Source organism: Argopecten irradians, chromosome 5 (assembly GCF_041381155.1).
Source record: "Argopecten irradians isolate NY chromosome 5, Ai_NY, whole genome shotgun sequence".
In the NCBI taxonomy this organism is placed as follows: Eukaryota; Metazoa; Mollusca; class Bivalvia; order Pectinida; family Pectinidae; genus Argopecten; species Argopecten irradians.
The window spans coordinates 49,469,366-49,490,335 of record NC_091138.1 but is presented as its reverse complement, the minus strand read 5'-3'; the positions used below and the strand labels follow the sequence as shown (position 1 = coordinate 49,490,335).

The window sequence follows — 20,970 nt, the reverse complement described above, 5'->3', positions numbered from 1 at the left end:
AAAGGAACTAAAGACCTTTCCACCAATGAAAAGTATTTGATTCTACCATTTCCAGAATTTCAGAAGAAGACTTTAGAAATTTTAGCCATTTTGACCCTTTTGGCCCCACCCCTTTGGCCCCTGGGGGTTGGCCAGGACGACTATGGATGTGATGTTAAAATGCTATCTCAGACTAATAATTCTAACCAAGTTTGACTCATTTCCTATGAAAAATTGAGCAAATAATACTCATGTGTTTTCCCTATAAAACTATAGTAAACTGGATCCCCTTCCGTGGGGGAAACGCGAGACCCCAGGGTCATATAATTCACAATTTTTGTCTTAAGGACCTTAAGACCTTTTCATCTATCAAGAGTATTTGATTCTACAATTTCCAAAATTTCAGAAGAAGATTTTTGAAGTTTTAGCCTATTTGACCCCTTTTGGCCCCACCCCTAAAGCCCTGGGGTCAGTCATGGAAAATTTGTTAATATATTCAATGTTCATCTCATACTGATAATTCTGACAACATTTGACTAAATTTCCTATTACAAATGACCAAATAATGCTCAAAAATGTGTTTTCACTATACATGTATAAACTTGGTAAACTTAACCCCCTCCCCAGGGGGGCAACATAACCCCCTACCCAGGGGTAACGTGAGACCCCAGGGTCATATAATTAACAGTTTTTGTAAAGGACCTTAAGACTTTTCCATCTATGAAGAGTATTTGATTCTACCACATCTGTGAGTGGAGAAGAAGATTTTAGAAATTTTAGTCAATTTTACCCTTTTGGCCACTCCCACAGCCCCCTGGGGATGGGGACCATATAATTCACAATTTTGGTTGGACTAACGCCTTAGAAGGTTTGTTCAAAATTTCATTGAAATTGTTTCAGCAGTTTTGGAGAAGAAGTCAAAAATGTAACTGTTTACGGACATACGACGGACAAAAGGCGATTAGAATAGGTGACGGTCACTTGAGACTTCGTCTCAGGTGACCTAAAAATGAATTAATCACAAAACTATGTTCACTATTTAATACTTAAAAAAAAAAAGACAAACTTACACTTGTAATGATAACAATGCCTCGATAGCACAAAAGGAAGTCTCTTTGTCCACGATAGAAACAGCATATGCTAGACACTCTGCTAGCTTTTGTAGTACACTTTGATCTAAGGTCTTTATCAACAGAGGAGGTATGTCTGTAAGCAGCTGTAAAACAGCCGGCAGAATGGAGGCGTCCCCGTCGTTAAAGTAACATACATGGTTTACAGTGTTTTGGAGGATTACTGTATAGCTCTCTGTAACATCATCTTCACTGAGACCAAGGTAATCCTTGAGAAATCCAAGTACAGCATTTGTGAGAAACAAACTTCTCTCCTGGGTAAGCAACCTCCAACATCTCAGCACCAGCTCTGGAAAGAGAACCTTCACACTATAAAAAGGATTCTAACTTACTAGCCGTTAAGTCCTACCATCATAAAATGTGACATTAAGTCATATCCTAACAACATACTACAGCTGTTTGAGAACAGCAATGCTCACCTCTGGAATTTTGTTTATTCAACTCAGGTTCCTTGTAATTTACCAGTACTATAAAATATAGCAATGTCATTACATAGCTTAACTTTTTAGCCCATTAGCCTCTTGAAATTCCCAAAATTCAGCATTATCCCTTTTTAACTAATTGTCCACACCCATCACAACAAATATAATTCAAAATCATTGTAGAAATCAACATCGGTTGTGACAGATAACAGTATTACAACACTTACACCAAAACTTTAATCTGGCTATTTCGGGCCATTGGGCCTCTTGAAATTCTCAAAATCCAGCATTTGGCACTTTTAAATGAATGTCCACACCCATAGCAACAGTTATAAAAAAAACATTGTAGAAATCAAAGTTACTTGCTTCAGATAACAATTTTTCAACACTTACACCAAAACCTTAACCTGGGGCCCCCTTATCTTCGAGAGGCGAGCTAAAAATGTGACAATTTCTCTGCTTTCTGACTTTTATAGATTTTCAAAATCAGCCATTATCCATCAACCATCCTTTAAGTATCGTCTGATATCTGGACGACCATCACACCGCGCCCGACAATCGCTGGACATTCGGCGGGGCCTGGCTTCATTAAATGTAGGCCTTGCTTTGATGACAGCTATCACATCTGTACTTTGTGATTTTTTTTTTTTTTTTTTGTAGTTTAACATTCTATTAAAGTTAAATGTGCCGTAACTGGGCGAAAAAATTCACATGCTATTTTTTGCTCATTAATCTACTGAAAACCATAAGTTTTGATGAATGCTGTGAAAATCATTCAAATGGCTTCAGATGCCTTATAAACGTTAGTAACAACACAAAAATTTTGTACTGTGAAACAGTTGGTTTCTATGCCTTATGTATGTTTAGTTGAAAATATATCTGCAGAAATCTTCATTATAAGTAAAAAGTTGAAATGTTAAATGAAATTGTAGACCACCATTGGTTTCATGGTTTGACCGTAGGTACTCATTTCACTTCACTAAGGATGTAAATATAATGATTTTTGGCAGTACTTTCAGCTCTTATTTGTACCTGTAAAATTAAAACCCATACAATGAAAGTACAGTAATTCTCAAAATGTTGGTAACGTTTGGTGATGAATAACATATTAAAAGCTCATCTTGATTCCTGAGTATGAAAAAATATGGCACATATAACTTTAACAGCCAAGGTAATTTAAGGACATGCAAGGTTTATTGGTAGAGGAAAGCCGGACCATGTACAAGGGATGTTCCGAAATTAATGTTACTTGCGCAATATCTCGTGGAAATTGTGCTAAATGGGCTTAAAACTACCTCGTGGCGATAGCGTGATATCTGAAGCGTGATATAGGTAAATATCTCGCTCACAATTACACTGACCTTGGTGCTGTGTACATTGTTTTGTAGCGCACTCGTTACACTCTATACAAATATGGTTGGCAAGAGAGTTGAAAACGTAATTGAAATTAGGGCCTATATCAAAGGTAGGTCTCTACTTGGCTTAAAGCCGGTGGATATTCATCGTGAGGTGTGTGATATATATGGGAAGGGTCATATGTCATATATGACTATTTGTAGGTGGGTTGCTCGATTTAAGTCGGGACACCAGCAGCTTAAAGATGCTGCCCACACAGGTCGCCCTGCAACAACAACAACAAAGCATAACATTGAACTAATTCGGCAAATCCTTGAAAAAGATGCAAGGTACACTGTCCGGCAGTTAGCTAAAACCACAGGCTTGTCTTTAGCACGTATTCATTGCATTTCAAAGAAACATCTTAAGCTGGGCAAGATCAATGCCAGGTGGATACAACCAAAAGAGGTCCCGGGTTGACAAGGCCAAATCCTTATTGAAGAAATACCCAAAATACAGCAAAAAGGCTTTTGATAATTTGGTCACAGGTGATGAAACATGGGTGTATTTTTTCGAACCCAAAAGAAAATGCTCTAATCGAATCTGGGCAAGCAAAAACTCCAGGCGCCCTAGCATTGCTAAAAGAATACGCACCGTGAGGAAGGTTTTGTATGTCATATTCTTTGATAACAAGGGTCAAATCATTCAAATCCCTGTTCCAAAAGGCAAAACTGTCACAGTGAAGTATTATAGAGACGTTGTACTTCGAAAACTTAAGAAAGTCTACAAACGCCGCCGCCCACAGACAGGTTTGAAGTACCTCAGGCTCTTACATGATAATGCGCCAGCACACAAGGCGCGCATTGTAACGGAGTTTTTGAAGGCAGAAAAGGTCACTGTCCTCCCCCACCCTGCATATTCACCAGACTTGGCCCCCTGTGACTTTTTCTTGTTCCCCAAACTAAAATTTCACCTGTCTGGAACAAAATATAAATCAAGAAATGCCCTTGGCTCTGCCATTTACCAGTATCTTATGAGTATACCAATTCAAGAGTACGAAAACTGTTTCCAAAAGTGGATCGATCGGTTGAAACGATGCATAAATGCAGAGGGGGAGTACTTCGAGGGACAGGGCAAAGTAAAATGATCAGAATTACTTCTATCAAAGAGAAATCACCAAAGTAACAATAATTTTGGAACATCCCTCGTAAAGCTTGACAACTGACCATATATGGGTTCAAAATATATAACAATAAATATCTGGATATATCCCTATGGGAATTTCATTTTATTTCAGACAGTGAAACCTTCATTAAGGTTTATAATACCTTTTTCATTCTTCCATACATACAGACACTTTGCAGCTGGAGACCGAAATGTTAGCCATTTCCTCAGAGTGTTAAAGTACTCAGTTCCTACAGAGGGCTCCGTCAATTCATTCTCCTTCAACACCAAGTCCAAGAATGTTTCAATCAGTTCTTCTTGCTGTTTGTTAAGATCAGGAATCTGCCGAAGAATACCAACAAGATGGATTGAGAAGACCAACATGGGTGTTTCTACATCAGTTTGATCTATAATGGAGGTTAGGAATGGCACTATACCACACTGGTCCACTTGCTTTGAAGATCTCACTGAAACATAGATATTGAAGTATGTATAAACAAGAGGCCCAGAGGACCCGCGGCTGTATTGCTTACCTAAAATGTGTATTTAGTAGTTATGACAAAACCTCTTACAATTGTCCCACCACATAAAGATGGTACCCGTCCAATAGTTTTATCCCATGCTTAAAAGTTTCAGAGAAGTTTTTTATATGGAAAAGCCAAATTGCCCCCTTTTGGTCCCACCCCTCAGTGAGGGTCAGCACATCACCACATCATTCCAACCATTTATACAATTTTGAATCCCGCCCCATACCGAGACCAGGCAGACGCAGGACATCCGACCACTAGACCTAGGAAATAGGTAGCTGGTCGTCAATGTTCCAGTCTATTTCCTCAACAGAGAAGTGACTCAGTCTATTTCCTCTACAGAGAAGTGAGACAGGAGCCAGTCTATTTCCTCTACAGAGAAGTGACCCTGTCTATTTCCTCTACAGAGAAGTAACCCAGTTTATTTCCTCTACAGAGAAGTGAGACAGGACCCAGTCTATTCCCTCTACAGAGAAGTGACCCATTCTGTTTCCTCTAAAGAGAAGTGAGACAGTCTATTTCCTCTACAGAGAAGTGAGACAGGAGCCAGTCATCTTCCTCTACAGAGAAGTGAGACAGTCTTTTTCCTCTACAGAGAAGTGACCCAGTCTATTTCCTCTACAGAGAAGTGAGACAGTCTATTTCCTCTACAAAGAAGTGAGACAGGAGCCAGTCTATTTCCTCTACAGAGAAGTGAGACAGGAGACAGTCAATTTCCTCTACAGAGAAGTGAGACAGTCTATTTCCTCTACAGAGAAGTGAGACAGGAGCCAGTCTATTTCCTCTACAGAGAAGTGAGACAGTCTATTTCCTCTGCAGAGAAGCGAGACAGGAGCCAGTCTATTTCCTCTACAGAGAAGTGAGACAGTCTATTTCCTCTACAGAGAAGTGAGACAGGAGCCAGTCTATTTCCTCTACAGAGAAGTGAGACAGGAGCCAGTCTATTTCCTCTACAGAGAAGTGAGACAGTCTATTTCCTCTACAGAGAAGCGAGACAGGAGCGAAAGAATGACATAAAACCAGATTTTAAGGAATATATAAGCTCATGCTGTGTTAAAAATCTCGATTAGCGTTCGGATGTACAGTAAACCCCGTTATATCGCCACCTACTGTTTTCCTAGATTTTGGTGATATGTGGAGTTTGGCGGTATATCGGATTTGTCATTGAAATCTTAATTAGTCCTAAATATAGTAAGTCCTCCGGTGCCGTAATATGACACATATTATCTAGTCAGTCTGTGTATTGTACGGCCACTTTGTAATTTGTAATATGAATAGTTCCAAAATAAAAGTAAATTTCGATAGCATTTAATGGTCAAATATAAACAAACGGCGATATCAAGAAACAGACTTGTGGGTTCCTTTTTGTCAATAAACAACTAATGTCAAAAGTACATAAAACACATGTGTACACCACAACTTGCGACACCTATATGTAAAACAATAACAAAGGTGTACCTATAATGTTAATTGATTTCCCTGTGTACACACTGTCGTACACGCGGCCAGAGTGTGTGTAGCTGATAACCTGTCAGTCGGCAGTCGAGCACCTTACGAAAACATGTGTCCCTATGAACAGAATTTGGCGATATTACAAGGTAATTATAGTGTTATTTTAATCATTTGTTCTGCGAATGTGATGGCGGATGGTGGTTGGCGGGTTTGGCGGTATAACCGGTGTATTTGTATGGAGGGAAATCCGTTCTGAATAATTTCATGGCGATAAGCGGGTTTGGCGGTAAAACGGGTGGCAATATAACAGGCCGCGGCGGCCAGCGATCTCGTGCAGCAGCATCAGGGAGGTGCTTGAAGACTTTTCAATTCCTCCGGTGTACCGTCCTGCAGATTTTTAATCAGCCATTATTCATCACACATCGTTTAGTATCATTCAATATCTGGCAGGCCACCACAATGCCTGACAATTGCTGACATTCGTGCCGGCCTGGTCTAAGTATTGTCTGTTTTACTCTGGCAATATTCGTACTCTGGTGAAATAGGCCAGTCATCACCCGGACATCATGTTGGTTGCATTGGTCTTCACTGCCTTGCCACCCCCTAAACATTTCTTTTTGGAAACTGACGCCATATGATTACCAGCAAACGGTGCCATTTATGTTAATGATGTGTGATTTTTTATTTTGATCATCAGTGTTGTCCGATTTCGGAAAAATGGTCAAACCCAAGAAGCGGTATTCAGGTTGGACATTTCTTTATTTATCGCTATTAAAGCGATATATACAATAGCTATAATGGCTATTTATAGCTTTACAAAACTGACGAAAAATAACTTTTTTGGAAATAAAAATGCTTGCAGGCAAAACCGACACCTGAAACTTACAGGTTGTGTTTATAAGGATCATTTGAACACTATGCAACCACTTTTCATTCAAAACAATAGAGCAATAATTAACTTAATTAGTTTAATTATACCTGATCAAAAACTGCTTTCAATATATTTAAATCATTGTTATAATAAACAACTACTGCAAGTTTAATGAGATGGTTTTGAGCAAAAGCATTTTTATCTTTAAAACTGTTGTTTTTCATCAGTTTTGTATAGCTGTAAATGGCTAGTTGAGTGTAAGCTAACCTTTACATCTAGTGCACTACTAGTGCACTACATTTAATCTATAGTTAAACTAGTAGTGCACTACACCCAAATTGGTGATTGACACCAAAACCCCAAAACCGGTAATGGGCCGTACCCAAGGCTACCTGTGGTGTCTGGTAGCTACATGTAGTTTAGAATCTAGAACTACTATTTCTTAGGACAAATAATTTAACACCAGTAAGTGTTGATACATAAGAGTGTTATACATAATATTCATCTTAAAGAAAACAAGAGGCCCATGGGCCTTAATGGTCATCTGACTCATTGCACAAAACAACAAAGTCACAGTATAAAGTATTGGTTAAAGATTAATATAAACAATACGAGGAACTCCTTAGTTGAATATGTAAGTTTCTGAAATAGGTAAATGTCATTTGTTGAACAAACTTGGTAGCCCTTCATCCATATATGGTTGTAACCCATTCATGGGTTAATATAAGGAGGAGTCAGATTTTAAAGCCAAATTTCAGCAAAGCTTCCATTTTGGACATCCGCCGTACTATCCCCATGGGTCTTAGCTCGGTTCTTTATAAAATATGATTGTCCTCACCTGAAGTTCCCCATTCTGAATCAATTAAAACCCCTATAGACCAATTTTCCTTGAGATCGGAGACTGAAACCTGAAAACAGGAAGTGGGTCAGCGGCCATCTTGGAATACCAAAATCTTTACGAAAATGTTTGCATGTTGTTCGGCATCAATTTAAACCCCTATAGACTAATTTTCATTGAGAACAGAGACCGAAACCTGAAAACAGGAAGTGGGCCAGCTAAAATTAAGAAAATTTGCCCTTTTGGGGCCCCACCCCTCAGCCCCTAGGGGTCGGACCAGGCTCATTTATATAAAATATGATTGTCCTTCCCCAATGATGTTTCACACCAAATATGGATGAAATTCATCCAAGGATGAAGGAGGAGTAGGATTTAAAAGCTTAAATTAAGAAAATTTTCCCTTTTGGGGCCCCGCCCCTCTGCCTCTAGGGGTCAGACCTATCTCATTTAAATAAAATATGATTGTCCATCCCCAATGATGTTTCACACCAAATATGGATGAAATCCATTCAAGGATGAAGGAGGAGTAGGATTTTAAAGCTAAAATTAAGAAAATTTCCCCATTTGGGGCCCCACCCCTCAGCCCCTAGGGGTCGGACCAGGCTCATTTATATAAAATATGATTGTCCTTCCCAAATAATATTTTACACCAAATATAGATGAAATCCATCCAAGGATGAAAGAGGAGTAGGATTTTAAAGCTTAAATTAAGAAAATTTGCCCTTTTGGGGCCCCACCCCTTAACCCCTAGGGGTCGGACCAGGCTCATTTATATAAAATATGATTGTCCTTCCCCAATGATGTTTCACGCAAAACATGGATGTAATCTGTTCAAGGATGAAGGAGGAGTAGGATTTAAAAGCTTAAATTAAGAAAATTTGCCCTTTTGGGGCCCCACCCCTCAGCCCCTAGGGGTCGGACCAGGCTCATTTATATAAAATATGATTTTACTTCCCCAATGATGTTTCACACCAAATATGGATGTAATCCGCTCAAGGGTTAAGGAGGAGTAGGCTTTTGTATAAATAGTCTTACGTACGACGCACGGCGGACGGCGGACAGCGGACGGCGCACGACGACGGACAAAACACGATGACAATAGGTCATCCTGACCTTCGGTCAGATGACCTAAAAATCAATATCATAACAATAATTTTCAATTGAAAGAATAAGCGCATTTTGATAAAATACAGTAGGTTTATTGTTATTATTTGCAACAAAACCACATGGAGTCAAGTAGACTGGTTGTCTTTACTGTACTAATTAGGTTATACAGGTACAGAGGCTAGCTGTCACAGCATGCTATCAGCTGAATTGAATGCTATAATAGACCCATGGGGTTAAAGAAAATTGGTTTACCTTATAAATTCTCATCAACATTTATTTTTAAATCTTATAAGATTGTTCATATTATAGAAATAAATGCTTATAACTAAATCATTTCATTTTATCAAAATAATTTACAACAGAGAATTCAATTACACTATTGAAATATAGATTAATAACTGAACTAACACTTCTAGATATAAATATTACACTAAATCCTAATAATGTATGAAAATAAAATCAGACAAATTTGATAGAATAAGACTGAAAATCAACTTTTACCATAGGAGAGATAAGGTACATTATGTATATCAATACTCATGGGTAAAAATTACAGGTACAGGCGTCAAATGGCACTGTTCATTACCTGTATAGGGGTTTTAGTGGTCACACATAACTGGACGTAGTGCACTTCTAGTGCACTAAGTTTAGGGTGTAAGCTTAAAACAGCTTTTAAAGATGTTCCACTGCTGACAAATGGTATTTTTTCTCTATCAAAAACAGCAGCAGACAAATATTTTTCTTCAGTTCTGAAAGTTACTTACTTTACGTACACCATTACCACAATTGAAAAGTTTGAGCTTCTAATTTTACTTCAAGATCAAAATATCATAATTAATCAGAAATATGTTTCTGGAATTAATATTAAAAAATTTGTGTCACTATAACGTTATACAGTTGGTAGTAGACTAAAGGTTACACCCTTGTGCACACGGAGTGCACTACGTTTAGACTACAGGTAGACACGGAGTGCACTACTTGTGAACACAGTGTCCACTACAGGCGGACATCGTGTCCAGGTACATTGAGACCTAGACAGACAAGGTGATGTGTTACAGTTAGGGATCGGGGAAGAATAAGTTCTTCAATTTGAAATAATGCATAATTATAATTTTTAAGTGTTTTTTTTTTTTAATTACAACATCTAACTGTTACAATTTAATGTACAGTATATATAACTATATAATACAATATTTTTTTAGTATACGTGAATAAAACCTTTTCACTGCAAAAGAAATAAAGATTAATTTATATTGCAAAAGTAATAAAGATTAATATATATTATTAAGTATATGTCTATTTAATTTTATATCAGCAGTTTCCATTTCATATCTTAAATTGTCTATATTACGTTTTCAAAAGTAAATATTTTATTGCATTAAATATATATATATATATCATTTACATGAAATAGTAAATACAAGCATTTTCACAAGTCAAAAACAACTTTGAATTGCAGCAAAAACCAGTCCTAATGTGCTTCTGAGACACTTTTTCTTTTATAATAAGCTATCAGTAATACAATCATATACCGGGTAATACATAGCTTTTAGATAAAAAGATTTGGTGCCTATCAACAGAAACATATATACATAGAGATTGGCAACTCCGCCATTTTTACGATCGGCAGATGTACCTCTGTATGTGCTTAGGGGTTTTTAGATAAACTTTTAAATAGTAAAATACAGCAGAATAACTTTGAAATATTATAAAAGTTCAGTAATTTTCAGATGGTTTGAGGACGATTTTGGAAAGAAAAATAATATTTTAACTTATATATTAATAAAACAAAATGCACTTCCGGTTTTGAATGTCTGATTTTCGAAAAACCAGGTAAAATTGCCGATTTTCATGCTTTCAAAAAACATATTAAATAACATCAATTGGACAAACTGGTCACATCAAACCATGCTATAATGTTTAAACTTTGTATTGATGCAAAAATATCATGTTTAAAAGAATACACTAGAAAGTAGTTAGCCAAGGGAAAATATCTATAAACCGGAGGTCCCGCTGCCTGTCAACAAAGACAAAGAAGGAGTTTCCAATCTCTATGTATATATGTTTCTGCTATCAATCAGTTGTGTAGCGATACCCTTGTAGATTGTCTTTCATTAAAATATTTACACTTTTATAATATTTTTCTTGCTATTTTAAGTTCTAAAAGTATTGTACGAAAAAATAGCTTGTTATATATTCTTTATTAAAACTGAACGTCTTTAAAAGATCATGCTCAGAATTACCGGTACACACAATATGTTTATGATCCCATCCCCGCAAGTTATATATCTTGACCGTATATTGCGTCATGGTCCAATAATTATAACTTGTCAAGCATACAGGTAAGCCACAGTATCCAGCTATGCAGGTGCCTCAAGGTGCCCATCGATAGATGGCAAGAGGGCAAAATCGTTGCCTTCTGTGTTTGCACGGCTTTATGAGAATGGGGGCAGTATCTTTATATAATATGTGATTTTAGATTTGTTTCTATGGAAGTTTGTTAAGACAAACAAAAAACAAATATACTTTACCGTTTAAAAATCATATAGGTTCATGATCATGAGTTTGAAACACATAAGTACCATTCTTATTAGATACATGTACATGCTTGTTGTAGAGCCTGGGTAAACATGTACATTTCCATTTCACGGGGGGGGGGGGGGGGGGGGGGGGGGTTAGATTGGGATGAGGTAAAAACTAGCTGGCAAAACATATAGTAATTGATGCTGAATACACCTCAATTATTGTTATGATAGGCAGCCGTGAAATGGAGCTGACGGGAGCTGTACAATGCTAAATCAAGCATGTCTGTCACAACCTTGAATTTACCAATAATACATGTATATATTATAATCAAAATTAATTTAGATTAGGTACTTATTCAAAATTGTAATATGGTATTTTATTATATACATAGTCATGATAATCAGGTTTCTGATATATGTAAATGCCAGTGTAAAAAAAATAAATTAATGAAAAGATATTGGATGAAATATGATATTCCAATAATCTTGAAATAAATGTTGTAGTTAATTATACACTTGGTATTTTTTAATTTTAATATATAAAGCTTCATTATCAAATAAATTAAAATGCACTACCAGTTAAAACACATATCCCTATTGACTAGCATTGTTGTATAACTGTACGTATTTGTGTGATGAGTACATTGTATGTATATAGAGAGGCTGCAACCTAATTATATAAGTACAGCATGCTATAAATGGACCTCCTGGGGTTGGGATAAGGTACTACATGTATACAGGTGTTGTTAGTCTGTGATACACTTGACTGAACATATTGAAGGCCCCAGGCCCCTGGCCCCACTCTGACCAATGTTAGGTAATTTAGATTATATCATACCCGTGTGGTTCATGGAACAGTATGAAGTCCAAGTGACCATGGCAACTGCAGTCCTAGCCTAGGGGTCTACCTTTCGAGCAGGCAAATTTTAAGTGTTGCAATATACTACATTCGCGGTTTGTAAAAGAAGGTCAGAATAGGATATTTTATTATCAAGGTTTCTAGAATTAAAGTAATTGTGACAAATTCAGAATCAACAACTATGAATCTACAGTTTAAAGGGGTAGAAGTTGGATTTATTTTGATTCTGTCTGTTTGATTTGTTATCAGGCATGTGTCCTACATTTTAGCGATCGGTCCTTTAATCAGTGTTGATGCTCACAAGCAGCCACATGCCCGATACTAAATTTTTGCTTTCTTAAGCCAGTGCTTACAGGTTCTGCAATCGGTTGACACAATAAAATGTAATTTCTAATGCCGATTTTTAACGTCAATGGACGATTTCTCATTTTTCCAATGCTTTGCAACGCGCCAATTAGGTTCCATGTAGCAAATGTATATGTACATCTGTAGTCTAAATCTTGTGCACACCGTGTCTACCTGTAGTCTAAACCTCGTGCACTCCATGTCTACCTGTAGTCTAAACTTCGTGCACTCAGTGTCCACTCGTAGTTCACACCGTGTGCACAATGTGTAACCTTTAGTCTACTACAACCTGTATGTCCTTCATGTATATGGAATGAAGTACTAATTGCTCATACACGAAAGCAAAATTAATAATCTTATATTATTTTTGTGTTAATTAGACATCTTCAATTGTAGCTGTACTGAATAGGGGCCTACTGCACATTTCCAAGTCAGTAGGCCTACTGTAAGTTACATATGTACATGGGAACATACATCCTCGATACTCCAGGGGTTCCGATTACTTACGATCTCTACACCCCTGGACTATCTCATAGTGAAATTGAAGGCAGCTCAGCGGAAAACATTTGACCAATCACAGGCTAGCAAAGACTTCCTTTGAAGACTACAGAGAGAGCGACACCTAACATCAAAGCCACACAGTCAACCACAGTGTACCGTTATACGGCTCTTTTGATGTACATCAAATGACTAAATTACCTGTTCTATTCTGTTGCCTCCAGTTTTACTATGAAATAGTCCAGGGGTGTAGAGATCGTAAGTGATCGGAACCCCTGGAATATCGAGGATGGGGAACATAATGGTTAGAGGAATGACTCACGTCTAGAACGTAGAAGGTCAGAAAACTTTTGGAAACAGGTGTCGTCCCTATTTTTACTTTGATTATGCACTAATTTAATCAATACGGCAGCTATTCTTTCCATCAAGGCATCATCAAAATATCCCTCCATGCTGGTTTCGTTTTCGTACATATGGAACTCTTCCAGATTCTTCCTTGTTAACGTCAACAGTGTTCCGAACGGACTTTTTTTTTACTTGCTGTAGACTTTGTCGTTGGCTCATAGTTTACTACTCTATGCTGTCAATGCTTAGCTACAAAATGACTTGTTCATTATATATGGTAGATATAACATTTTATAATATGTAGATAAATATTGTCTGTCGTATAGGCCTACAGTAACAGACAACAGTTTTGCTTTGCAACTGGAGGTACAAGGGAGATAATTCATCCATTGGTCACGTGATCTTCCTTCGGCCATCTTGTGGAGCAGACAAGTGCACCGGCAGCAATGTTGTCAACGAGGGCTGCTAGAAACCTTGCTAGTTGTCTGAAAGTAAGTATCTTGTTAAGCTGACACAAAGTATGAGTGGCTTAAAATTTCCATATTCAATTTTAGGCATATTTGCTTGATTGATATGTATGATCTCGATATTCCCTTTTGACCTTGTAAAACAGCGAACAGTTACAATGTGTATTTTACAAGTTTCAACATTGTACAGCTATACGGCAGTGATAAATATACGTGCGAGTCCCGGGCCATAGACTCATAGCATTCCAAATCATCCCATAGAAATTACAGAATTATTTAAATTTTACATAGAAGGACCCATGGTTTTGAACAAATCATCTGAAATCGTCCCATAGTTTTAAATTAAAAACATAGCTTTATCCACAGGTACTTGAAGTTCTGACTTTTAAATTAGAATAATCATGATATGAAAAATACTAGGGCTGTAACGAGTATCCAGGTAACCCATTACGGATTGGGTTTTAGTCATTCCTGGGTCGAAAAATTTGCACCCGAACCCCAACGAAAATTGGTTTTATTAATTAAAGGAATGGTTTAGCCCCTGAAAATTATTTTTGGTAATACTTGATATTTCTTAATTTGAGTTATTAAAATCAAATTAAAAGGTCTGTTTCCTACCTGAATATGTGAACTTGATAATTATTCTTTAATGTTTTACTCGTTTCTATTCCCTTCCAAGTGTCAAAATCTTTAATCCCTATTGAGATTCCTCCTCTAGACTCTTTTATATTCGGACGTCTGATAGATGTCTCTCGTCGGAATCCCTACTCGAGCCTTCTAAACTTTATTCTGGAAAATCAAGTCAGGTTGACCTACCTCTTGTAAGGGTCCATTACAGAAATAATCCAACTGCAGTGGTTCCCATACTAGCACACATCGCTAGTGGAGATATTTTTCTCTCCATACGCACATATATTATTTAGTGACACATATTAAAAACAAAGAACCATCCCATATTGTAAACAATGTTATGTTCCATCGCTACTTTGAGCAGCCATTTTGAAAGTCCCTCTCTGTCATGTGACCGCTATAGTCTGTTTCAATAAAATTCATTACCTGTATAACCTTATTCCATTCAGTGTTATAGGCGTTATCTGGAACGCACTATAGTGGTCATGTGACAGCGAGGGACTTTCAAAATGGCTGCTCAAAGTAGCGATAGAACAAGACATCGTTTGCAAAATGAGATGGTTCTTTGTTTTCAATACATGTCACTTCATATTAAATGTGTGTTTTGAGAGAAAAATATCTCCACTATCGATGTGTGCCAGTGTGGGAACCACTCCAGTTGGATTATTTCTGTAATAGACCCTTACAAGAGGTAGGTCAACCTGACTTGATTTTCCAGAATAAAGTTTAGAAGGCTCGAGTAGGGATTCCGACGAGAGACATCTATCAGACGTCCGAATATAAAAGAGTCTAGAGGAGGAATCTCAATAGGGATTACAAAATCTTATGCTAAGGCCTACATGTATCTTGAGTGACTCTTAGAGGATTTCATGATATAGATTGATCGGAACTTCCTTATGCTACAGAAAATTTTACTTATATAAAAATAGATTTATGCTTATGTAAAAAAGTGAATGAATATAAAAAAAACGGTGGGTAATTGCATATTTCAATATCATACATTATAATTAGTCTATACATTGATTTTATATTTATTGTCATTCTACAACCATGGATTATCATACTCCGATTTTTTATATGCAAGCCCAGGCTGTTTTTATAAATCAATTAAGCTACGCCCGTGCACTTGGAGTGGTCTATGGCCCAAATGCTCTACAGACTGAGCTAAAGGGAAATTCTCCCCTAGCTAGCACGAAGCTAAAAGGCAACCATATCACCATATACACTATATACAATATTAAAACCTGCTACAAATTTATTTAATTAGTTTAGCAATTCAATGAACAAACTTTGCGAATCTTCTTTAGCAAAACAAGATGTAGGGCGAATCAACCTGCGACCCATATGATGGTACATGTATATAGTAGTTCTACAAGTATAAAAATATTGGAGTTACTTGTTTATGATCCCTAATGTACATCAATTAATGCTAATTTATAGGACCTACTTATAACTCAAATCAATACATTTTAGATTAAATTTCTTTATTACAGTTCAAATTACATGTAACTTAATTTAATACTATTTATATCCTATAACAGTAGGCCTACTCTGATTGTAGGCTAGTTGGACTGGTGATCATTGTATTTTTACCTTTGTATCAAAATATTAATAGGTGTACATGTCTTGCATTTTTATGAATTACCACTTTCTAAACCAACAGGGACAGGGACGTTATTATAGTGCTGTGCAGCCTGCTGAAATACCACAATTTAATATACCCCAATTGACAAAGGAACCACCAAAGGTAAGCTGTTTTTATATACAGTATGTAAGGTCAACAATGTATCAATGTTCAAGGAATTATGATTTAATACTGTGGATCTGTGATTATGCAGACTCCGATCATCAAGAAAATTTACAATTATGACAGAAATATCATGGAACAGATTTGAATATGTGAATGAAATCCAGCAGTCTTGAAAATTTTCAAATCTTGATGGTATTATCGAGAGTGCACTGTATTATTAGATGTAAATTTAATTTCATTAAAAGAATTAAGCTAATTGTATATGTTTTCTTGCATAATTTTTCAATATTTATATTGACCTTAACCAGTAATTTATTTATAGTTATAGAAGCTGAGGGTCTCAAGATTGACCTTGATCAGTAATATATATATGCCCTTTTAAGTAAATAAATTCAGCCTTACTAGTTTTACGTTTTGTGTTTTAAACTGTTATGAAAAAAAACTTTGGGCTGATGTTTTGACAACATGTGATGATGAAGACAGGAATTGAAATGCAAATAAATTCATTAAATGGCCTACATCAATCTAATTGAAATTTAACTTGTAATGTTCCATGAGTCCACTGCGATGCTGTACGACACCCTCTACAAGATCTAATAACTCCCTGTTCGGGGTCAGCATGACCTCTATGGTGAGCCAATAAGTGTATCGCCTATGAAATCTTGGGTGTGGTTGAATCTCAGAAATATAAATGGCCACTAGTACATCCAGAAATGTTCTCATGTATCATAGAGTATTGCAGTGGATTTTAATAGTTTGTGGCGTAGATATCATTATGATTTAATTTTATTGTGATTCTTTTTTACTGTTCTTATTTGAGTTATTTCTCATTGAAGGTGACTACAAGAGAAAATGGCCTAACTGTTGCATCAGCTGAGAATGGCTCCCCGATATCAAGAGTGGGGGTGGCTGTCCAAGCAGGAGCCCGGTTTGAAACTTCAGGCTATTACGGCTTGTCTCACTTTCTAAGAAATGCTACTGCTATGGTAAATATTGTTTTCTTTTGGAAATAATCTTTTCTAGGTTTGGATTAGCAGGTGTTCAAACATTATGAAACAAGAACACTTTTTAAACTAAAAAGGTCATACAATTAATATTATTGATCTTTTAATTTTATGCTACCAGAATAATTTCAGATCATACCGTAAAAGCATCACATAAAAATGCTTAAATGACAAGTCTTAATTATGTGTTGTTGACATCGAGTGAAATTGAAACAAAAAATTAAAGGTTTACAAAAACCTTCCCATTTTCATTAGTACATTTGTACTAATGAGATTTAAATGATATCCTATTTCATGATGCATCTACCCCCGGTATGCAGAGAAAATATGGAAATTTAAATATATAAGAAATTTCTAATTTTATTAAAATACATGGGAACAAGGAGGTGTTAAGGTAAAGACACATATCTAAAGTTTGCAATAAATACTAATCACTTTATAAACAGACAGGTGAATGTGTTTTACATGTTTGTAGACAACTGCGTCAATACACAGTATATCCATCGTCCGAGAACTCCAGAAATATGGCTGCAACTTGAGGTACAGTAAACGTGCATAGAGCATATTACATGTAGAAAGTAGTATAATGAATTTTAATCTCTCTAAGACTTTGAAATGAATGTGAACATGTTACATATCATATATATTTTACTAAGTGTTATGGCCAAAATGATATCTTGTTCAGGGCATCCAGTAGACCACTAAGAGTATGTTTTTGAATCCTAAAAATCAGATTTGAATCTTGAGTTTAAAGCATGTGTCTATTTGTCATATATTTTGACTCTTCAAATTTCTGAGAAATTGTGATTTAACTCCTGAATTTGCTGAATGTCAAGGGTCAACTGGTTGAAAGCAAACTTCAATTGGTATTCCTTAACTTTTTATGATTGCATAACTCACATATTTTCATTCAGATGTTAGGTTTTCTCTGATCTGCCTGACTCAGGGATCTAAAATCATGCCTGACTCAGGGATCTAAAATCAAATATACTTTAATGTTCAATCAGGACCAACAAATTAAATTAAATTGAATTAGGAAAGACTGGAAAGTATTTTAAATTAAATAAGTTGGAGTACTAGTTAAGGTAGGTCCATACTTTTGAAAATCGCGCCAATTCATATGACGCTATACCGGAAGTTGCGGAGGTTGTTTTGAATTCCAGAATGGTTTCCGATACGCCACGACATCACACTTGGATATTTTTTCAATAGGTGAAAATTGTCTACATATAATATTGAATGTTTAAAATCATTTAATAAATCAAATAAAAGCAGTGACGTGAAAATTATATGCTATCTCTGAGGTTTTTGCGGTCCCTGTCGTAAATGGGAATGGATTTTTAAACACCGGAAGTGCCGTTCGTCGCTATAAATCATAAGACGGGACCCGGCCGGACCGAAATTCCGGAATTATAAAAAGATTGCTTACGGATTTCCTTTAAACACACAATTTGGAGAATATCATAAAAACAAACAGACATAAACCAGATATAATATCACAAAAACGTATGAACTGATGTGGAATGTTTTTTTGCGGCATGATTTTCAAAAAATAGTCAAATATAACCCATCTTAGCACTGGATGAAATGGGGGTAGGGTTGCGAGTTACAAACTTCAAGCTTACAAAATTGTGAAATTTTGATCGAGGACCCCGTGTTTTTATATGATATTTGAAAAACATATTACCTTGGGCATATCATATACAAATATTGTGAAATTGACATGGGTTTTCATTTCCTTTTTGGCCTATTCATTGATTTTTTACGGGCGAAAATATGGCAAAACATGGTAATTACGTATAGAAACGGTCCTGGGAAATAACAAAAATTAGTTAGCATTTGTAAAAATAAAATAGTTTTGTATATTGTTCTATCGTAAGAAATTTAGGACAAAAAATCAACAGGATCGAGACTACATTCACCCTAATATTACAGAAAACATAATTTTATGAACTTTTCTATTTCGGTCAGCAAATTTGCATGGATGGTATATTTCAAGCTCAAATATCTTAAAAAGTAGTTCGAGAACACCCATTTATCTTTACAAATTTGAAATCTACATGAAAAATGCAAGAAAATAAGACCTGTTAGAAAAAAATGACATGGGTTTTTCCAAAAGAATGGAGCTACCTTAATGTGTTTCAATTGTGTAACAATTTTCATGTAATAAATATTTGAGAAACTGTAAATTTTCAATGTCATTTTCTTCATTTCAGCTGTACTTCAAATAGAGAATACCTACTGTATCAGGTAGAAGGCACGAGAGACAACATGTAAGTATGACCAGCTCTCATATCAAGTTTGACCGGAATGTTTATTTTACGTCCCATTGATACGGTCATTTAGTGACACAGTGGCCCAGTGGTTAAGATGTCCTGACATATTACCTTACGTCCTGTTGATACGGTCATTTAGTGACACAGTGGCCCAGTGGTTAAGATGTCCTGACATATTACCTTACGTCCTGTTGATACGGTCATTTAGTGACACAGTGACCCAGTGGTTAAGATATCCTGACATATTACCTTACGTCCCGTTGATACGGTCATTTAGTGACACAGTGGCCCAGTGGTTAAGATGTCCTGACATATTACCTTACGTCCTGTTGATACAGTCATTTAGTGACACAGTGGCCCAGTGGTTAAGATGTCCTGACATATTACCTTACGTCCTGTTGATACGGTCATTTAGTGACACAGTGGCCCAGTGGTTAAGATGTCCTGACATATTACCTTACGTCCTGTTGATACGGTCATTTAGTGACACAGTGACCCAGTGGTTAAGATATCCTGACATATTACCTTACGTCCCGTTGATACGGTCATTTAGTGACACAGTGGCCCAGTGGTTAAGATGTCCTGACATATTACCTTACGTCCTGTTGATACGGTCATTTAGTGACACAGTGGCCCAGTGGTTAAGATGTCCTGACATATTACCTTACGTCCTGTTGATACGGTCATTTAGTGACACAGTGACCCAGTGGTTAAGATGTCCTGACATATTACCTTACGTCCTGTTGATACGGTCATTTAGTGACACAGTGGCCCAGTGGTTAAGATGTCCTGACATATTACCTTACGTCCTGTTGATACGGTCATTTAGTGACACAGTGGCCCAGTGGTTAAGATGTCCTGACATATTACCTTACGTCCTGTTGATACGGTCATTTAGTGACACAGTGGCCCAGTGGTTAAGATGTCCTGACATATTACCTTACGTCCTAGTACATATTACCTTACGTCCTGTTGATACGGTCATTTAGTGACACAGTGGCCCAGTGGTTAAGATGTCCTGACATATTACCTTACGTCCTGTTGATACGGTCATTTAGTGACACAGTGGCCCAGTGGTTAAGATGTCCTGACATATTACCTTACGTCCTGTTGATACGGTCATTTAGTGACACAGTGGCCCAGTGGTTAAGATGTCCTGACATATTACCTTACGTCCTGTTGATACGGTCATTTAGTGACACAGTGGCCCAGTGGTTAAGATGTCCTGACATATTACCTTACGTCCTGTTGATACGGTCATTTAGTGACACAGTGGCCCAGTGGTTAAGATGTCCTGACATATTACCTTACGTCCTGTTGATACGGTCATTTAGTGACACAGTGACCCAGTGGTTAAGATGTCCTGACATATTACCTTACGTCCTGTTGATACGGTCATTTAGTGACACAGTGGCCCAGTGGTTAAGATGTCCTGACATATTACCT

General features: G+C 36.8%; 2 protein-coding genes across 2 annotated transcripts in view; one reads left to right on the top strand and one right to left on the bottom strand.

Moving 5' to 3' along the window:
- LOC138324132 (uncharacterized) overlaps positions 1 to 13,742 on the bottom strand; it is a 64,677-nt gene extending 50,935 nt beyond the window's left edge. Inside the window, exons 1-3 of the mRNA XM_069269213.1 lie at positions 13,375 to 13,742; positions 4,195 to 4,497; positions 1,050 to 1,398 (exon numbers count right to left, since the gene is read on the bottom strand). Of these exons, the coding sequence (XP_069125314.1) occupies positions 1,050 to 1,398; positions 4,195 to 4,497; positions 13,375 to 13,525 (803 nt within the window). The 5' untranslated portion in view covers positions 13,526 to 13,742. The remainder of the gene's footprint in view (positions 1 to 1,049; positions 1,399 to 4,194; positions 4,498 to 13,374) is intronic.
- The window catches only part of LOC138324131 (cytochrome b-c1 complex subunit 2, mitochondrial-like), a 31,280-nt gene continuing 24,039 nt past the window's right edge, over positions 13,730 to 20,970 (top strand). Inside the window, exons 1-5 of the mRNA XM_069269212.1 lie at positions 13,730 to 13,888; positions 16,158 to 16,241; positions 17,081 to 17,230; positions 17,724 to 17,788; positions 19,465 to 19,521. Of these exons, the coding sequence (XP_069125313.1) occupies positions 13,844 to 13,888; positions 16,158 to 16,241; positions 17,081 to 17,230; positions 17,724 to 17,788; positions 19,465 to 19,521 (401 nt within the window). The 5' untranslated portion in view covers positions 13,730 to 13,843. The remainder of the gene's footprint in view (positions 13,889 to 16,157; positions 16,242 to 17,080; positions 17,231 to 17,723; positions 17,789 to 19,464; positions 19,522 to 20,970) is intronic.